The 19932-nt window shown below is 46.4% G+C and overlaps 1 protein-coding gene across 5 annotated transcripts in view; it reads right to left on the reverse strand.

Moving 5' to 3' along the window:
* The window catches only part of LOC105302825 (plexin-A1), a 311386-nt gene that overhangs the window by 101395 nt on the left and 190059 nt on the right, over positions 1 to 19932 (reverse strand). For all 5 annotated transcript variants that reach the window (XM_023520932.1, XM_023520931.1, XM_023520930.1 and 2 more), the window contains one exon: positions 10557 to 10627. In XM_023520932.1, the coding sequence (XP_023376700.1) occupies positions 10557 to 10627 (71 nt within the window). The remainder of the gene's footprint in view (positions 1 to 10556; positions 10628 to 19932) is intronic.

Genomic DNA, 19932 nt, shown 5'->3' on the forward strand with positions numbered 1-19932 from the left:
AAATCTAATAATGACAATGCTAAGCAGTAACCTCTTTACTGATTTAAAAAACAAATTCTTCTACTGTAATAACATTTAATCCCCAGAAGCTAATCTAAATGTAACAAAAGCAGCACAAAGTAAAAGAGCCCCAGCCAAGCCTTGGGGACGCTGGTTTTATTCCCAGGGTAAGTCTGTTAATAGAGCTGGGAATGAAATGCCAGTTTCATCTTTGCCGAGGGGATTAACAAATTGTCGCCTCTAAGCCCAGTTTCCTGAGTCATGGGTTTCTGAGCAGTTAGAAAGTACTGGGTGGAGGCCATCTGCCCCTGAGGCTGCCCTTCCCTTGGAGCCTGTGTCAGAACCCCCTGGTTAGAGTCAGCCATCAGCCCAGGGACATCAGTTCCAGGCACTTCAAACCCAACAGGATCATTGCTGAGCCCACTGTTCCACCAGCAGCTGGGAAGCCCCTCATATGCCCATGGCACTGGGGGGCGGTAGATAAACCTCTGGGAGCTCATGCTATCCCAGTCTCAGTCAGGAGCCTCCCTGCCTCCCCTCTCCTCTAACCCTAACCCCACTCCCAATCCCCACCTGTTAGACCAGGGCCTCCCAGCCTGGCACTTGGTCTGCCAGTAATTGACTGTGCCCATGCCCAGGTATCTGCATGGCTCCTTCTCATCATTCAGTTCTGCTCCAGTATCACAGACAGTTCCTGATCCTCCATCTAGAAGTCCCAGTCACGCTTTGTCACGTTATCCTATTTTATCTTCCTCACAGCATGTTGTATAATCATCTTACTTTGCTGCTGACCATTTGTTCATCTCCTTGCCCTGAGTGCCAGAACCCTCTCTGCCTGGCTCACTCTGTACCCTGGAATATGCCTGCATAGAGGCCCTCAGTGCATGGCTGCTGGATGGTGGGTCATCCTGGCTTGTAGTAATGCAGCAGGTCCTACGTGGGCTTCTTGCCTCCCACTCGACACCATCACTGCTTCATTTCTCAAATGCTGCCAGTTATCTTTCTAAAACACAAAGCTGATCATGTCAATTTTCTCCTTAAAAGTTTTTTTATGGCTTGCCATTGTCTGTAGGATGAATGCCAAATTCTTTTATATACATGGAAGGCCTTTCTCACCCAGGACCAGCTTGCCCTTCCAGCCACATCCGAGCCTCATGCCTACCCCCTCAGTGCAGGTGCCCTACCTTCCTCTAATACCTACAAGGAAAGGCCCCAACCTGAGTCTCTGCTCACACTGACCCCTGACAACAGAGACCACCTGGACCCAGCACAAAGGTATATTCATCTCTGAAGCCCCAGGGCCAAACCGATTGGTCCAATACCTCTGCTCTGGGAGTGCTTTATTCATACACTGCTATAGCAATTATCACATGTTATGGTGGTTGCCATTTGTTAAATATGTATTGGGCCCTGGGGATAGAAAGATGAGTAAAACAAGGAAACAGGGTTCCTGCTCACAGAGAGTCTTTGGTCTAGTAGAATGTCATGCTTGAAAACAGAAGCGCAAAAATAGTGCTACAAGTGGCACCCCAGGCGTGTCCCCAGGGCCCCCCAGATTCTGAGGGACACAAAGAAGGCACTCTATCTAAGAGTGGGCGGAGAGAGACGCACTTGAGACAAGACCAGAAAGAGAGGGTGCTGCCCTGGGAGGTGGGCGGACTGTAAGCAAGGCAACCTGGGGTGTATCTGTGCTAGCCAGTGGAGGCAAAGACCATGTCTTAACCATTTTGCACATGCTGTGTCTATACCAGCCTCAGGAAAGGTTCCAGATCACCACCATCTAATTCTCTCTTTAAAGAGAAGTTGTTAAGAAAGACATTAAGGGGAATTAAGGTTATGTGCTAAAATAACCAGGCCCTCACTGACTCCCTTCTGTGGAGGGAGCAGGTGCTTTGGGAATGAGTCACTAGAAAGGGGACGGCCTCCCTTCCCTAAGCAGAGGTCAAGAGCAAACCACCAGGAAAACTCTTCGTGGGAGAAACCTGGTGGCCGGCTGCCTGCCAACCATGGGAGGCCTAGACAGAATGCTGACACTGATACAGAGGAAGTAGCCCTTCTGTTTGTAATGAGATGGGAAAAGGGCTGGTGTACACCACATTCCAAGTACAGAGTAACACTGTTGCTTTTCCTTAAACATCTCTAGAGGAAGAGAAAGGCTGTACAGCTTCCTTCCCTCAGGTGTCACATTATAATCTCTCATTGCAAGTCAGGAAGCCCTTCTCTAGATCTAACTTCAATTTTCAAGCTGCAGTGTAGGGCTTTTGTCCTGCTACCAGTCCGATTTCTCAGAGGAATACGGTTACGTGCTCTAGCCAACTTTCTCCCTCCCACGAGGCATTTACCTTATCAACCCTTCAACCATTGTGGCCTCTCTCCCTCTGCAGCCTCTTAATCTGTCTACTGTGTGCCTGCACAGCACAGCAGGAAGCACCAGGCACCCAGCACTTGATTTATGGTGACACGAAGAGAATGCAGAAAAGAAAATCACTGGCTAATTCCTAAGCTTTCTTTGCTCAATAATGTTTCAACTTCATTCTGGATGCAACCTTGGGTATATCTGCCAACAAAAGGCTACGCTGCCTGCCTTAAGGTTCATCTCTCATAACCTGCAGACTACTACGTGAAATGGCACATCCACATCAGCCCAAATCTGCATTATCCTGCATGAATAGGCTGGGTCCAAACAAAGGCAGGTGACGGGGGTGCCTATAAGGAAAGGAACCCACCTTTACCTAAACTTCTGGCCTTCTTAGGAGCTGGGATTCTGACTCAAGAATCCCAGAATATCTGTTCTGGCTTTATCAAGAATCACAGCTTATCTGTGCCTCATGTGTGTCTCAGAGCAGTTACCTCATCTGACACAGTCCGCACATCAGGCAGCAATTCTGGGACCTGTACATTCACCTGTTTAATCTCAAAGCCCCATCCCACACAGGGTCCCCATGTGGGCTACAGAAGCCTCCATAGAGAAGATGCTTAAACAACTATTTGTTTTTAAATCCCACCCCTAAGGCCCCTCCAATGGGCATCAGCTCATCAGCCTGCCCAACACGTGCTTGTTGGGCATCTATCTTGGCTAAGTCCTGAGCTGGACGGTGGGGATGCAGAGTAAAATACGATATTGGATTGACCTCTGGGTAAACTAAAGTAAGCAAAAAAGATGCTTAAGTTGAATTTTGAATAGTGAGCATAATCTGTAAGGAAAAAAGAGGGAGGGCTTTCTAGACAGAACATAGGGTTTGCAAAGATGAACAACTTGGTAGATTCTGTGTTCTGAAATCAGGAACCAAGCACAGTCTCAGATTTGAAAACTACCTTTAGAACTCATCAGATCCAGGGGTGGCAAATAGATTTCATTTTAAATGCCAACCCCGAATTGTTGATACCAGCTGCTAGAATGCTGCATTGAGGAGTCCTGAGGCCGTGTCCAGGTTTAGCGGGAGACTGCTAGGATCCACCGGTAATGTCTGCCAGGGGCCCAGGATGGAGGCAGAGGCAAGAAGCCCACCCCCTCCTCTCCCAGACTAAGGCACTGATGATTTCTACAGGAAGCCCATACTCACTCACCCACAAACCAGCCCAGGGCTCTGCCCTTAGGGAACGCTGTCACCCCACATCTTCTGTATGGATTTTCCATTCTTACATGCTACACAAACACTACCTCTGTTGATCCACTCTCTCTCCTCACATCATTGTCTCTCTTGCTATAAAAGAGGCAGAACTCTTTCAGCTTTGATATGGAAGTAAATGCCTACAAAGGGCCCTGCTGTTTGGAACTCTCACCCCCGCCCCACCCCCAACACACACACAGAGTTGAGGGCTAAAATGTAAGGAAACGTTACAGCTCCAGGGAATTCAGTCAGTCAGCTAATCAGCAGGCAGCTAGCTAATCCCGTCCTGTAAATTCCGGAGAGGGTAAGCATCCCAGTGTAGTAGGAAGGAGCACGTTTAGACTCACTCAGACTTGGTTCAAATCCCACTCTGCTGCCACTGGGCTGTGTCTCTGGGCACTTTTGTGGATTTTTGCATTTAGTGTTTATAACAACCTGACAGAAATAGACAACATCATTATTGCTGTTTTATACAGACTAGGAAACTGAGCCTGAGAGATTAATTTCCACATCTGTAAAATGGAACAATGATGGCATCAGCCACATGAGCTTCTTGTGACCAGAAGACCCCAGGTACTATGTACATGCCCAGCTTAACAGCTGTATGTGGTGATGGTCAGTAACTGTTTTTTCTTTTACAGAAACATATTAACTGAATTGTTATTTGTTAAATGAATTATTAAATAGTATTTGATTTGTTAACTTCTGAGACAGCCCGGTGCACCAGTTTAAACCACATATATTGGTAAAAGATTAGGTAAAATAGGGAAGTGAGAAATAGAAACATCTTTTGAATTCAGACTGATTTGAACGTTATCTGGATTAAATGGAATGTTTAGATTGCCATCTTATTGGGTTCAAATAAATGACCATTGTTTTAATCCATCTGTTAGTACCTCGCTAAATAGATAAAAACTGGGGAAGCTCAAGCCCTTGAAAATAATTTATTCTTCCAAGGGGGTCCACCCCGCCCCCCATCCCCCATAGTTTATTTAAGAAGCCTCACTTGCAAGTGATGGTGAAAGCATATAGCAGCAGCTCAGCTCCAGCAAGTTCCAGTTGGCCATGTCCACATTAACCAGACCCCTCTACATCAAAGTCCTTGGAGCACAATGACTCAGTTTCAGGAAACAGTTAATATCCTTCCTCCTTCAACTCAATTGTTCTAACCTCTTTGAAGGCTGGCTCTTTGTGGGGCCAGAGAGGACTGTACAAGTTTCCTGACAGGGAGAAGCTGAAATAGGCTCTGAATGAATCCCATGGGAAAGGGACTGAAGGTTGTCATAAAAAATAGATGTGACACAATAAATGCAGGATGTTCCCTGGGGTCTTAATCTCTTCCTTCAGAAAATCTGAACAATTCCACCTGCTGTGCTGTTGTGAGGTAGAGGAGTGTGTATGTGTGTATGCATGTAAACGTGGGTGCAGTATGTGCTTGCATACATACTTCGGATATTTATTTCTACCCCAACAATAGGATTTTTCCAAAACAAGAGTCCCCAAACTGTGAAGGTCAACCTTACCGATACTCCTCTTCAGTCATAAGTTCTCCATCAACTCTCAACTCAGACAGGCATGTTCTGCAGACCTGCATATATGCTGGGCTTGGCAGGATTCAAGAAAAGTTGGGAGAGTCCAATGCTGCTAATGTAACCTGTGTTTGATTGACTCTGCTTTAATACTTACTGTGTATTCTACCTGGCATGATCATATTCTGCTTGGCAAACTCTAATCATTCCTCAAAAGCTAAGGCAGGACTTATGCTCCCAGCTACAGTGGAGTATCTTGAAGAAGAACTATGCTCTCCCCTGAGAAAGAAATTTTAAAAGTTGGAATAAAAAATTTTGTTTGAAGGCATCTAAGGACCAAAATAAAGTAGGACTTGAGGGCCATCATTATGAAAAGAAGGGAACTATAGAGAGATGAATATTAATTCTCAGAGTCACTTTTCCCCTCAGAGTTTTTGCCAATTCTTGGTGCAGGAAGGAGAGCTGAGAGTAGGACAAAGAGCTTTGGCTAAAAGGCAGAGAAGACAGCAGGGCTTTTTGGAAATCTCACGGGACTACAGAGAGACAAAATTCCATTGGAGCTTGAGGATGCCAAGGCAGCTAGGACTTGAGGGATCAGAATTATGGAGAGAAAGGAGCTAAAAAGTAGTGTCAACACTTAGTGGTTTTCCTCTTTCAAAGCATTTGTCAGATTCTTGAGCTACTCCGTGCAAGAGGCTAAGAGCTATGAAAAAAGCCACTGAAAGAGAGAGTAGAATTTTCAGAAGTTTCACAGAACAGAGGAAGCAAAATTAGGGGTTTAGAACTCACCAAGGAAGAAGAGTCCTGGAAAGCCATACCCTGCGAACGAGGGTTAATCAGAAGTAGCTTGAACATTACCAAAACTGCAGGCAAGCCTTCGTTCAGCTCAATCCCTCATAGGTTTAGGGTAATCTGCCTTCACTCAGGTGGTAATCAAGGAATAGGGAGGAGCACCTCTCGGAGAGATAATATATTCCAGAGCCACTGTACTTTATCTAAACAATGTGTGACATTCAATCAAGAATTACCAGGCACACAAAGAAAAAGAATCAAGAGAAAAAAACAGACAACAGAAACAGACCCTCGGATGACTTCAAAATAACTACAATTAATATGTTCCAGAAAACAGATGGCGAAAACCAGAATCTCACCAGAAACTGGGAATGAAACAAACAAACTAACAAAAACAAACAAACAAACAAAACAGAAAAGCAAGTGGAACTTCTAGAATTGAAAAAATAATGCAGTAATTAAAATTCAGTATTCAACAGAAAAACTCAGGCGACAGCATGGAGATGAAAAAAAAGTAATAAAAAGCAAACACAAAAACAAAAAGCATAGAGATATGTGAGACACAGTAATACATGTAACTGCAATTCCAGAGAGAAGGAAAGATAAAACAGGGCAGAGTTTTATTTGAAGAAATAATGGCTGAGAAATTTCTAAACCTAACAAAAGAACATCAACCCCAAGGCATGAACCCTGTGCAGGGGGAAAAAAAAAGGAAATTTATACCTAGGCACATCACAGTCAAACTTCTAAAAAACCAAAGTCAGAGAGAAAATCTGAAAATCAGAAAAAAAAAAAAGAGAAATTAACACAAAGGAGTAATAATAACATCAACAGCTGACTCATCCAGGGAAAAACAGACACCAAATAATAATGTGAAAATACGTTCAAAAAGAGCTGAAAGAAAGGACTGCTATACTCTTCAGAATAAAGATATTTCCAGACAATTAAAAAGAATTCGTAATCAGCAAAGCTGTGCTAAAAGAAATACTAAATGAGTTCTTTATTCAGAAGGAAAGTAATCTCAGGAAGAAACCAAAAAATCCATCAATCGATAAAGATACAGAAAATTCAAATTTAAACATGACAGACCACCTTAACCTAATTGACAAATACGGAATACTACACCCATTGAGAGAATACACACTATTTTCAAGGGTAATGGAAGGTTTCCCAAAACTGGGTCATAAAACAAGTTAGAACATTTTTTTAAAGGATTTAGAGTATCTCTAATCACAATTAAACTAAAAACCAATTATTAAAAAGGTAACTAGAAAATTACCAAATGTTTAAAAATTAAGCAATAGATTTTAAAATAACCTATAAGACAAAGTAGAAATCAGAATGAAAATTAGAAAAATTTTGAACTGAATTATAATGAAAATACAATGTACTGAAACTTGCAGGATATGGCTAAAGCTTTGTTTACAGAGAAATTAATACCTTAAATGCACATATTAGAAAAGAAAGAAAGCTGAAATGGTGTTTCAATGCTCTTCATATACAAATACAATCTGTAACCTGATTACAAAGCTCTGCCTTCTGCAGATTTCTTCCAGCTTCATCCTCATTTTTCTTCTCATTCATTCCTCTCCAACTACACTGGCCTTTCAATTCCTTGAATATGCTAAATTACTTCCTGGCCTGGGGACTTTGCACAAGCTAATCTTTCTATTTGAAATGCTCTTTCTCCTTCCTTCCTCTGGCCAACTTCTCATCATTCAGGAGTCAGCTTAAATGTCATTTCCTTAGAGGAGAATTCCCAGCTTCCAAGTCTGGGTTAAGAGACTCAGACATGGGCTACTTAATTCAAACTGTCTTTCACAGCTCATTACTGTAATCAATCATTGTTTGAGCAATTGCTTTTTGTGCAATTAATTAAAAAATATTGTTTGTCATTTCCCAAACACTATAAGCTCTTTGCTAGTAGGAACTGAAGCTGTCTTGTTTATTATTATATTGGCAGCACCTAGTATGGTGCTTGGCAAATATTAGGCACTCTATACATGCGTATTGAATGAATGAATACATGGACATCTAATTAACTATCTCAGTAACCACTCAGTTTACTCAAAGTTGTTAAAAGATGCTCACTGTCTTGTTAGGAAACACCAATATTACTGCTGTCAGCAGTTGGCATTTATTTTCGTGGCATTTGCAATGCAATTTACGGTCATTTGCTAATCCAAGAAATCTCTCAATTAAGGATTCTGCCCCTACCCCTAAGGTTTGAGCACGATAATTTCTAACTCTACACTGCTTCCTGTTTGTTTGGGAAAAGACAAAATGTTATTTTAGTAAACTCAATTTATTACATCTGTTCCATGCTATGCCAAGGTAGGTGTTATAAAAGTGATTCAAATAATTGCCATTATTAGTAACAGTTACACTATACCAACAATTGTTGATATCATAGGTCTACTTTTTATGTGATATCTCACTCAAAGCTTTAAAGGGGTTGTTCATTTCTTCTTTGTAGATAGGGAAACCAGAGTGGTGAAGCAACTTGCCCAAGAGCACAGAGCCAATCAGAAGCAGACCTGAGGTATGATTTCAGGTCCACGAGACTCCAAAGCCCAGGCAGGCTCTTAGCTCCATCCTGCTGCCCTTCTTATGTTCAGAGGGGGCTTTCGGGGGACAAGGAAGATGCAAAGAAAATAGTGAAGAACAGCGGCTCCAAAGCAGTCTCAGCTAAGCCTGACCCCAGTTTGGCAGGTAAGCACATGTGACCAAAGACAACCTCTCTAGCCTCAGTTCTTCATCTGTAAAATGGAACCAACAATAGTAAATGAGACTATACAGTCGAAGTGCCTGCAGAGCATCTAGCACTCAGTAACATGCTTAATAAGTCATTATCAAGGGATTTTGCAAACAAATAACCTTTCACTTCACTCAGATTCAAAATATACTCATATGCCATCTCCTCTTTGCCTTCTGAGGATATAAGGATGAGAAAGAATATGACATTAAAGTCAAATGCACTAAGCCAGGGGACCAGGAGGCCAGAAGTCCACACTCTCAGGACGGTGAGCCATCTGGCAGGCGACAAAATGCCGTGGTCCCCAACAGTAAAGCTTCTTGGCTTCTCCCCAGAGCTTCTTCCACTAAGAAGGTGGTTTCATGATCCAGGTGAAGGGAGAGGGGGCTGTGAATCTGGCATCACTGCCCTAGGAGTGGGCAAGGCAAGGGGACATACTTCGATTTTGTCCTTTCCAGAGGTCACTCTACTAGGGTGGCATTACCCATCTGCTTCTGGGATGTGACTGCTTCCCAACCTCTCTCTCTCACTGACTGTGATCCTGAGTATTTCTCAACCCCAGATGAGCAGGACGGGCCCTTGTCTATGAGAGCAGGAGTGTCTGTGTGGGGTGGCACACACACCGTGCAAGGACAGCTGAAACATTCCATTCTTCAAGGTCCACGTAGCCCATTGAGCTCACTCACACCGGGCCCTATGGGATCCCAATGGGCAGGCGTACGACCCTTCCTCACCGCCATCCACCAGCTGGAAAGTTCTTTCTCTGAGTCTCCAATTACTGCTTTGAGACTTGAACTCTCAAGATAACTCTTTCTCTTCCCCAAACCCACTCTTTGGCCAGTTCTACCACAACCTGGTGCTATTTCCCCTCAGCTTCGGGTGTCCCATGGGTACCCTGAACCTGTACTGCTTGTCATATGCCCCTGCCCCTCCTGGTTCCTCATGTAGTTTTTGTCAGCAGTCGTGTTCACAAGCAGTGTGTCACCTCCTAGTCACTCAAACTTTGTTTCCTTCTTGTGGTGCCAGACCCAAACACCCATCACGCTGCACTGTGACTGGTTTGCCTAAGAATCATCCTGACTCACCCTGGGGAGGAAGAGACCCGTAAGGAAAGAAAAGGGAGTTGTTTGGAGCCCCCAGTTACTCTATGAAGGTCTACTAGGTTCAAGGAGACCATTTTCATATGAAGGACACAGAGCAAAAGGCCTGCTTCTCCTTTCCCCACAGGAAGCCCGGACCCCTTCCTGTGACCTGTACCCTGAACTGCGTCTGCACTGGATACACCGCATGCATCTCCGGTCCTTAATGTTCTGGCTCCAAGGCCTCCCCTGACAGCGCGGGAACATGACAGATGGGGCAGAACACTGAGCTCGGCACTGCATGATCTGAGCAAAGAGACTGGTGTCCCTGAGCTCCAGTCCTTCTGGGAGTAAAACAGGGGCCACCCTGACTGTCATCATGCAAGAGCTCGTGGCACAAGGCCAGGCATGCAGGTGTGCCCACAGGGAACAGACCCCCTTTGAAAGCCACCTCCACAAATGGGGGGCCAGCAACACTCTTTCCTTGACTCCCCCAAGGGCCTAACAGCTAGCACCTGGCCCAGCTCGCAGGATACCTAGCCTGAAACAGCCCTGCCAGTGCTGCAGTCCCACTCCCATTTGCCAGGTTGCTAGGGTAGAAGTGGGTGCTCATGTGGCCAATTACGGATGACCAATGGCTGCCTCAGATCCAGGTGAAAGAACTCAGTAACAGATGGTCCTCTGTGTTATTAGAGAAATTTGAAATTAGGCAGGTGGTGGCATGTTTCAAGCCATGTGTGGAAATTTTTACAAATATAGGCTAAGTTTATGAAGAATAATAAATTCTTACTTTATCGAGTCCTCCATTTTCAAAGCTGCCTCGTGGAATTGCTGTGAAGACAGTTTATACATCTCAGCATTCTACAAAGAGAAAAACAGAACTGGTTACCAAAGACGAAAATTTCCCTCTGGCCGCCTCACGGGATGCAACTGCTTTAAAAATCGACAGATGCTAATTTCTTGACCAGCATCAAAGCAGACTGGTGATTGATCCACAGCTTGGTTCTAGCTCCCACCCTAGACCAACCGTGGCTACAGAATCCTAGAGGAGCAAAGGATGGTAGGACATATGGATCCTCTAGTTCAGGGGTCAGCAACCCACTGCCTATGAGCAAAACGCAGCCTGCCACCAGGTTTTAAAATAAAAGTTTTATTGAACATGGCCACACTCAGGACTAGTTTACACATTGGCTGTGGCTGCTTCTGTGCTGCAATGGTCAAACTGAGTCATTGCGACAGAGACTGTATGGCCCACAGAGCCTAAAATATTTACCATCTTTAAAGAAAAAGTTTGTGGAGTTTGATCTGGTCCAACCCTTATTTTATAGGTAGACTCTGCTGCCCAGAGAAATGAAGTGACTAGAACTCAAAGTCACACAGCAAGTGGCAGTGCCAGGACTACAGCCCCAGTGTCTGATCCTGAGTTGGGTGTGTGCCCTGCTGCCTGCCAAGACCACAGCACTTCTCGGGATAGCAGCTATCCATCCAGAGCCTTGAAAGGCATACACTTCCATCCTTCCTGAGGTTACCTAGTGAGTGTGCACGTACAGAGCCAGGCTGGTATGGGGCACAGCTGGGCTTGCAACAAGACAGAGCTGGGTTGAACCCTGAGGCCACCACAGTATGACTCTGGGTAAGTCACTCCACTTCTTTGCACCCCAAAGATGAGTTGCTCCAGGCCACACAGGCCCAGAACCCAGTACTCTCCACTAGTTTCCTGAGAAAACCAACAGAAACACTCACTCTAGCCCCACCTGCCAACATGCTCTCCCAGCAGAGCACCGTAAAGCTCACAATTAGATAGACAGCATTCTTGCAGGAAGCAGTCTCAAGAATGAAGCCATCCAGCGGACAGCTCAAGACAAAGACTGCAGTCAGACCTTCCCAGCAAGGGTGCCAAGACAGCAGCAGATGCCACCCACACAGACAGCCCAGCCCAAGGAAATGAACCCCTCCTTATACTGGAAAAGGTGACAGGAGCCCAGACCAGAGCCAGACAGGGAGAACACCTTGCCCTATCACCTGTCTACAGGGAAGGTAACCAAGGTGGGATGGGAAGCAACTCCCCTAAGACCTACCGGACATCAAAGGTGGAGTCTGGACATGAACCAGGTCTTCACCCCAATCCCTGTACCATGGCCTCAAGGAAAAGCCAATCAGGAGGTGAACATGGAAGGGTGTGCCTGAGGAAGCACAAATCGGGTAGGAAACACTGATATAGAAATTCTGCTGGGGTGAGGTCAATACCAGGACAGGCCTTCTGCCCCAGCAGCTGAGTGAGCCTGGGCAGGTCGCCCTGTCTCTCCCTGGCTCAAGTCCTCACCTCTGAACTGGGGAGATAGCTGACACCTCCCTCTGATGGCCATCAGTCACACGGCTAGGAAATAAGAGGCTCCCGGCACTCAACGGGCACAAAATAAATAGGGGTTCTCCCCTCACAGACAGGCTGCTCTGGCTCCTGCAGGCATGTGCTCACTCCAAGTCACCCAGCATATTTCTCTACAGAGCCCTGATGTTCCAAACAAAAGATCATGATTTTGCCTCTACCAGTCTGACATTTAACTGGCACTGACTGTCATGGATGAGGGAGTAAGGACAGTGATGAGCCAAATCTGGGCCTCCCCTCCACTCTGAGCAGAAGCTCTTCTGTGGCACCCTAATGGGGATCTCTGAGACTCAGTCTGTACCTCCCATTCAAGGGCCATCACAGAAGACTGCACAGTCCCGAGACTCAAATTTTAACTTTTGCTTTGGCGTACATGCTGGCTGTGTTCTTTGTGTCATCTTCTTGAACCTTGTTTTCTAGCTGTAAGAGAAGATATTCTTTCCCTCACAGGGTGGCTGAGAGATGGTGCCCAGTGGAGCCTGGCTTATGGTGCCCACCCTATGCACCGTAGCCATTGTCATTGCAACATGGATCTTTCTGAAGCTAACATGTGCCTTACTTAAGCATACCCTATCGATCCTGATCTGTTTCCTTTCCCACAAGACAGCCTCACAGCTCAGGCCTTCCCCTCTTCGGAGAAGCATCAGGTCTCCACATTCCAGGCCCTACCACCCGTCAGCGTCCCTTTCCAAGGGAGTATCCATGTCCCAGATGAACTTAGTATGCTGTGGGCTGATGGTTACCTCAGTGCCTTTGCTCTGACCCTGCATCTCTAGGCACACAGCCTGGCTAGAGCGAACTCAGTAAGCAGTTGGGCTGACCATGAGCTCAGAACGAACATGTGGTCAGCTAGATTTGTCACGGGAAGTGCCCACAGGCCAAGAAGTGGTTGTGATTACCCAACTGCAGCTTCCTCTATTGTCTTGCAGAATGACTCAGAGGATGCCCGCTTCCTGCCATGACCCACCTGCCTTGCCATCTAATCTACCCGAGCAGACCCTGGGAAGAACTGGGCACTGCAGAGTGCCAAACCACTGCTTCCCTCGCACAGGAAGGTCCTGATCCAACCTTGGGAGTGCTGAGCCAGCTTCCTATGTTCATGACCCCATGTCCACCAGGCCTTCCTGTGGCTGCTGGAGAGCACCCAGACCCCTCTGCCAGGAATGGCAGGGCACTCTACCAACCCCTGGACCACACCATCATCAAGGGGCTTCTAGAAGGTCTGCGGGCCACCAATGTTCATCCCAGGAACCCACTGAGTGCCAGGGGATTCCAAGACAAGTACGCCTGCTCCCAGGCCTCATGGGGCTCACAGACAATGCAACATCACAATTACAATGAGATGTTTGACCAGTTGTCCCAGGTGCTGTGGGGAAACCAGAAAGGACAGCCTGGCAGAGATCATCAGACTGGCTTCTTAGTAGAAGACCGAGGCCTAATTTTTTTTTTTTTTTTTTTTTTTTACATTAAATGGTGTTTTTGGAGGAAAAAAAAAACCAAAACAACACAGTATTTATACATGGTTTAAAAAGGCAAAAGCAGAAAGGACAAAGGATAGGTATCTGGTGACCAGGGCTCTTCCTTCCTCCGCTGTGCACACATGAGTGAGCTCACTTATGCACACCCACCTGCTGGCACATGATGTGCCACTCTTTATTTCTTCATTTACTTCTCAGAGGCCTCACCCATTTTATGAGCTGAGTAGTGTCCCATTGTAGGACTCAGCATTCCACAGCTCATGTTAGCGGTTCCCCACCACTGATATTAGGCTGTTCCCCATCTTCCGCTATTAAAACAATGCTGAAAGGCACATCATGGCATCTATACCTTTGTGCTTGAGTGAGGCTATCTGAAGGTTATTCTAGGAGTCAAATTCTTGGGTCAAAGGGTTCATCCAATTTTAATGCACCAAGTCTTATAGGATGAGCAGAAATGAGCCAATAAGGAGGAGGTGTTGTAAACACAGGCAGCTAGGAGTGAGGGACACCCCTTGGTAGATGCTATAGTCACACCAGGTATAAGGACCATAGAAGGGGCTCGAGAGGAAATCAGCTTGGGACCCAGTAGAGGGCAGGGGGAGGGTCTCAACTGCAGGCTAACAGCCTGGACCTCAACTCAAAGGCAATGAATGCGTGGGGAAGGAAGCTTTTATTTTTTAAGTGAGGGTGTGGCAAGGTTAACTTGTATTTCAAAAAGAACATTCTGGCATCTAAATAGATGGTAGAATACAGTACCAGCAGAGTGCCTGGGTCCCCACAGCACAATCCCATAGTGCCTGGAGACACTGCCTATGCCTGAAAAGAGTTCTGTTATGCATTCATAAATCACTGAGAAAACGCTTTGAAATGCACCGTATTGAATCCACACACATTAATTAGCACCCACTGATCATAAACTGTTTTTACTATGGGATTTTTCTTTCTCATTACGCTCTTCTGATTCCCAATTTTGGAGTCTTTTCCTCTGCCCTATAAATGGCCATCCCTCCCCCTCCTCCTCCAGCTACTCTGTATGCACATCTGAAACCAGAAGACCTGATCTTCATTAATTAAATCTGCCATTAAAAATTAAATAACGTGAGCAAGAAGGTGTGTTATCTCTATGGGTTTCAAAAGTCGCAGTGTTTCTTCAATTACTTCCCAAGCGGTTTTCATATTTCATACTGTCTGATTTCTCCAAGGGCCTTGATTTGCAAGATCAAAAGAGTGAGAGGGTGTGGGGAAGCGCGGAGAAAAGGCTCAGAAGGGGAGGACAAGGAAACAGTACTGGCAGGCCAAAGAAATGGTCCTGCTGCACCCCCCAGCCCCCAATAAGGAGACACGACACAGGAGAGGGGGAGGCCTGCGTCACCCACTAGCCTCATTCGTGCAGCAGGTGCAGGCAATCTTGGACAGAATGACACCCAGGCTCATTCTGACAGCCTGCAGAGGAGCAACTGGGGAGCTTGTGAGCCCTGACAGACACACCTCTGCAGTGAGTGTCATGGGAGATGAAGAGTCTACAAGGCATTTCTGTCCAACAGAAGGACAGAATTAATGTTTAAGAGCATTCCAGAATCAAGTGAGAGACTGCCCAGGGCAGTGGGGATGGGGATGGGCCCTAGAGTCAGATGGGCTGAACTCAAGTCAGGACCAGCTCCCATGAGTGTGTAAATGTGGGCCAGTGTCCAGACCAGGTGTCTGCCTCCTCGGCTTCTCATCTGTAAACTGAGAACACTAACAGAGTCTCCCTCATACAGTTTTGTTGGAAATGGTATAGATGCCAAAGAGATAATGTGTACAAAATGCTGAGAACAGTGCCTGGCACAGAGTAAACTCAATATACGTTTTAAGAACTTAAAATCCAAATGCATACTAACCCAGGAATATATTTGGAAGAGAGACTTGGGAGTGCTAAAAGACTGAGGGAAGGTTCCTTGAGAATGGAAAGTTCATAAAGAGAGAGATTTTCACCTATTTTCACCCATCTTGCTGATCTATCCCCAGAGCCTCTAACAGTGCCTGGCATGCAGTAGGTCTTCAATAAAAAGTTGTCAAGTAAATGGAAGTAAGAATCAGAACCACTACAAAAGTCCAAAAACACCATAAGGACATGGTCATTTGCTTAGTCACTTAAGGTGTGCTGGGCTGCCACTCTGCGCCAAGGACAGAGCCAGGTGTGGACACAGCCTTGTAAAGAAGCTTGCAGACTGGGTGGATAGAGCCCAGCTGGGAACATAGGGCATGATCAGGACTCAGAGGAGATCAAGGGCTGGGGTGGAAAGGGGGCCACAGGGTTAAGTGAGAATCAGGAACTCGGACCCTTTCCTCGAAAGTGAGAGCATTTACACAAATGTTTTGGAAAAATGTAAATGACACTCACTGGTTCTGTTCCATGGCCACAAGCACTGTCAAATCAAACGGGGAACAAATTGCTCACAAGTTTCCACAGTCCACTCAGGCCAGGTGCTGTGGCAGGGACCTCCAAACAGGCTGACTCCTTCATGCCCAGAGCAACGCTTCAAGGTAGAAACATCTATGCCTCTGCCTGATGAGGACGGGCTCAGCCAGGCAAAAGGTCTGCCTGGAAACCAGATCTCAAGGCAGGGGGGCAGGGCCCCGAAACAGGTCAGTCAGCCTCCTACATGGTGCCCCTGCCTCCTCCTGTGCTCAGCTGTCCCCAAGAAGAAAAATCACAAACCAAAGGCCATGTGGACATGACATATGTAGAAAACTGTGACGCCTAGGACTCTGGCTGCTGGGGGCATGGGAGCATTCCCAGCCAATTAGTGCCACTGGATAAGGGCCCAGGGGTGAGGGCTCAAGGAAGAGTTGGGACGGGAGAACCCCAAGCCCAGGTGCTATCAACATATCGAGGGCCGGTCATCTGGGCAGCTGTGGATCTCACCAGCCGAATTATCAAAGCTTCCCAAAGCTCCCGGGAACGCTAAATTTAAGGGAATAATAATTAATAATAATAATAATGTATTTAGGATTTGGAGAATCTCTGACTCGAAAATAACAAAAAACACAAAGAAGAAATTAACTTGTCTTTTGTAAAAAGTTCAAATAGTCAATATAAATTTTTTAAAATCTCAGGATACAGTCACCTAACTACACAATCGGTGAACAAATGGAAATTAAGTTTGGTCAAGTGGCTTAACAGTTGTTTTTTGGCTGTGTATGAAATCAGTCCACTATGTCTTTGTCCTGTTTTTCTCTTCCTCGCACTGGTCCCTTCCCCCTACACTCAGCTGACACCCGACCTAAGTTTCAAAACTACTCCTTTCTCCCTCTCTGTATACTGTTTTTTTTCATACCCTTCTCTTTATACTGTTTTTTTTTTTTTCAGCCACTGCTACTGCTAAAAATAGCCTAAAAATGAAGCTAGCCAGTTATGCCCTGCTCTGCTGTCATGTGGAGAGAGGAACCCTTTTTCCAGACTTGCTCTGGCACTGACCCAGGATGGGGGTACACAGACCACAATCTTCGCCTCTACCCCAAGACCTGCCCTCAGCAAAGTCCATCTGGGATCCCTTCAATACCAGGGTTCCTTCCTTCCACACTCTCTTCGCCCCAGGCCCACCATCCCTTAGGACTGCCCTATCTGAAAATGACAAGCCTCCAGATCCCCCTGACCACTCTGGTTACTTTTCCACTTCTCCCATATTCTTCTTTCCTGCCTTCTGTTCCTGCTGTCAGTGAGCCTCCAGGTTAGAGCCCCATCCTAGCTCCCTTTTCAGCCCTTCCTTAAGTCTGCTTCCCTTCTATTCAGTTTGGGTCTGGCCCCGTCCCTCTCATTACATTCTAAGACCCTTGGGCTCCTCACCCTCTAGGGCACTGACATCAAGCTCCAAACCACTTGTCTTTTCTGCCCCTGGGCCTAGGAGACCCCAAGTCCGAGATCTGCTCTGACTGCAAACACTGCAAGCTCAGGGCTCTACCCTCAGGTGAGCCTTCTACATAACTTGTAATTCTCGACATTACGGGCAAGCTTCCCTGCCTGTTCTCAGTCACTGCCCTGACCTTAACTGATACCCACAGTCCTGAATTCTACAGTCAGCAGGTGACCATATCTTGACTTCGGTGACAGAAGCTACTGCTAGGCATGAACATGTGCACATTTCCTCCGATAACAATTGTGCCCCTGCCTATGCCTATGACCCTTCACCCTCACAGGAGAGCCCACCATCCAAGTTCCTGAGTTCCAGTGCCCATGGTGACAAGGGAAGATGACCCCCACCCTGAGCCTGTTTCTTCATTGGCCCCACAGAGAGAATGTCTACCTATCCTTCAGGGGAGCTCTGAGCATGCAATGAATAATGGATACAAGCATTCTTAGCACAATGGCCAGCACTTCAAGGTTCATTTGTTTCTTCCTTTCATCCGACAAATATTTATTGAGCGCCTGTTTACCAAATCTTGCTCCACAATCAGGAGGCATAGTAGTAAAGAGAGACGGTCCTAGCCTTCCCGGAGCTAATGGTCTAGATAAGCAGAAGAAAACAATTCTACTCAGTAATAAGTGCCAGAAAAAGACACAGCAGGTTAAGGAGATAAGGAGCAACGAGTGGGGGTGGGATTATTTTAAATAAGTTGATCTAAGAAGGCTGAGGTGACTTGGGGTAGAGATCTAAATGATATGAAGAGGGAAATACAATTTGGGGAAAGGTCCTTAGGTGGGATTACTTGACGGGTTTTTGGTAAAGCAAGAGGAACATGGATGGAAGACATTAAGACAAGAACAGAGGCAGTGGAAGGAAATAAGGGCTTAGCCACACTCATACATCGCCTGTTCTAGGGTTGGCAAGAAGCCACTGGTGGTTTGATCAGGGAGTGATATAATCCAACTTCCACTCTGGAAGGATCATGACTGCTATGTAACAAAGAGTCCACTGAGAGGAGACAGTGGAAGCGCCAGGCCACCTGGAGGCCACTGCAAGGAGAGATGACAGGGCATTACTGAGGCAGTGACGACCACACTCCGCAACACTGGCGGTGGGGAAGCAGACCCGTACCTCAGTCTTGGCCCTGCTGAGTGGAAAATATCCTGGACACAACCAACAAAAAAGTCAAGAAGGCTGACGGGATATAAATGAGGAGCTCAGAGGAACAGCTGGGATCCAGGCTATGAATTTCATGGTTTTTGCTGCAATACCTATTCAGTAAGTCTTAGCTGAATACTGAAATCCCCTTTGGCCTTCATCAGACCCCTGCTCCATTCATGATCTGATCTCATCCGTATTTCCTCTTCTCCTTTTTCAGACATGCTGCCTTCAGAATTCTCCTCACCTCTGATTCTCTGCTCTCTGTATTTCCTACATTAGTGAAGACCACCCCGCCCCCACCCCTGCCAACTCCTGCATGACAGGCGACCTATCAATTATCACTACTGCGGCCCCCATATCAAGCTGGAAACGAAATGTGGGTAACTACACTGCTTGCTTGTCTCTGAAGCCTTTCCTTCCTCCCCGATGTCACTGCTTTCATTCAATCTTTATTACCTTATGGGTGGACTATTACAAGGGTGTATTCATACACCACGCTGGTCCCTTCCCATCTGCAGAGCAACGTCCAAAACTCTCCCTTTGAGATATCCCTAATAAGTGACCTTGGTACTGCCCCTGGTTGATTCTGCACTTCACTGGCCACGACCCACTGTTTTCCAAGGCTTCATCACATTCTCTGTATTGTTTCCTCTGCCAGTTCTTCCCCGTCCATCTGAGAAACTCTGATCCATGCTTTGAGACCCAACATCTCCTCTGCTGGGCAGTGTCACTCCTCTTCCACAAATGAATGATTTGCTTCTCAATGCCCTGACTGAGACACGCTGTTCAGCAGCATTTCCCACAGTGCACTGCAATCATCAGCTAGCATGCCTGTCCTCCTCACGCTGACAGGAAACCATGTGAGCTCAGGGTCCACACCCGAAGGTTAATGAAGGCACTCACTCTAGATCCAGACTCTCGTCTCCTCCCCATTCTCATAAGTGTTGCCTCGGCATTGCTGTCATCACTTCCTGGTGCGCCTCTGGTCCCCGGCCTAGCCTCCTTGAATCTGCCCTCTTCACTGCCACAGGAACGCTCCTGAAGTGCATAACCGATAGTGCCCGCCCCCCCTCCTCCAGGGCACCCCCATCCTGCCCTTCCAGGCACCACTCATTCCCTAGACATCTATTCCAATGTCCTACTTCCTAACACACCTGGCTGGCTGCCATCTGAACCTTGCTAAGGTGCAAACTTCTAATTAGAATGTTGTGACAGAAATTTTACATGAGATTTGTGACAAGTCAGAGAAAAAGC

This window comes from Pteropus vampyrus, unplaced genomic scaffold, assembly GCF_000151845.1.
Source record: "Pteropus vampyrus isolate Shadow unplaced genomic scaffold, Pvam_2.0 Scaffold285, whole genome shotgun sequence".
In the NCBI taxonomy this organism is placed as follows: Eukaryota; Metazoa; Chordata; class Mammalia; order Chiroptera; family Pteropodidae; genus Pteropus; species Pteropus vampyrus.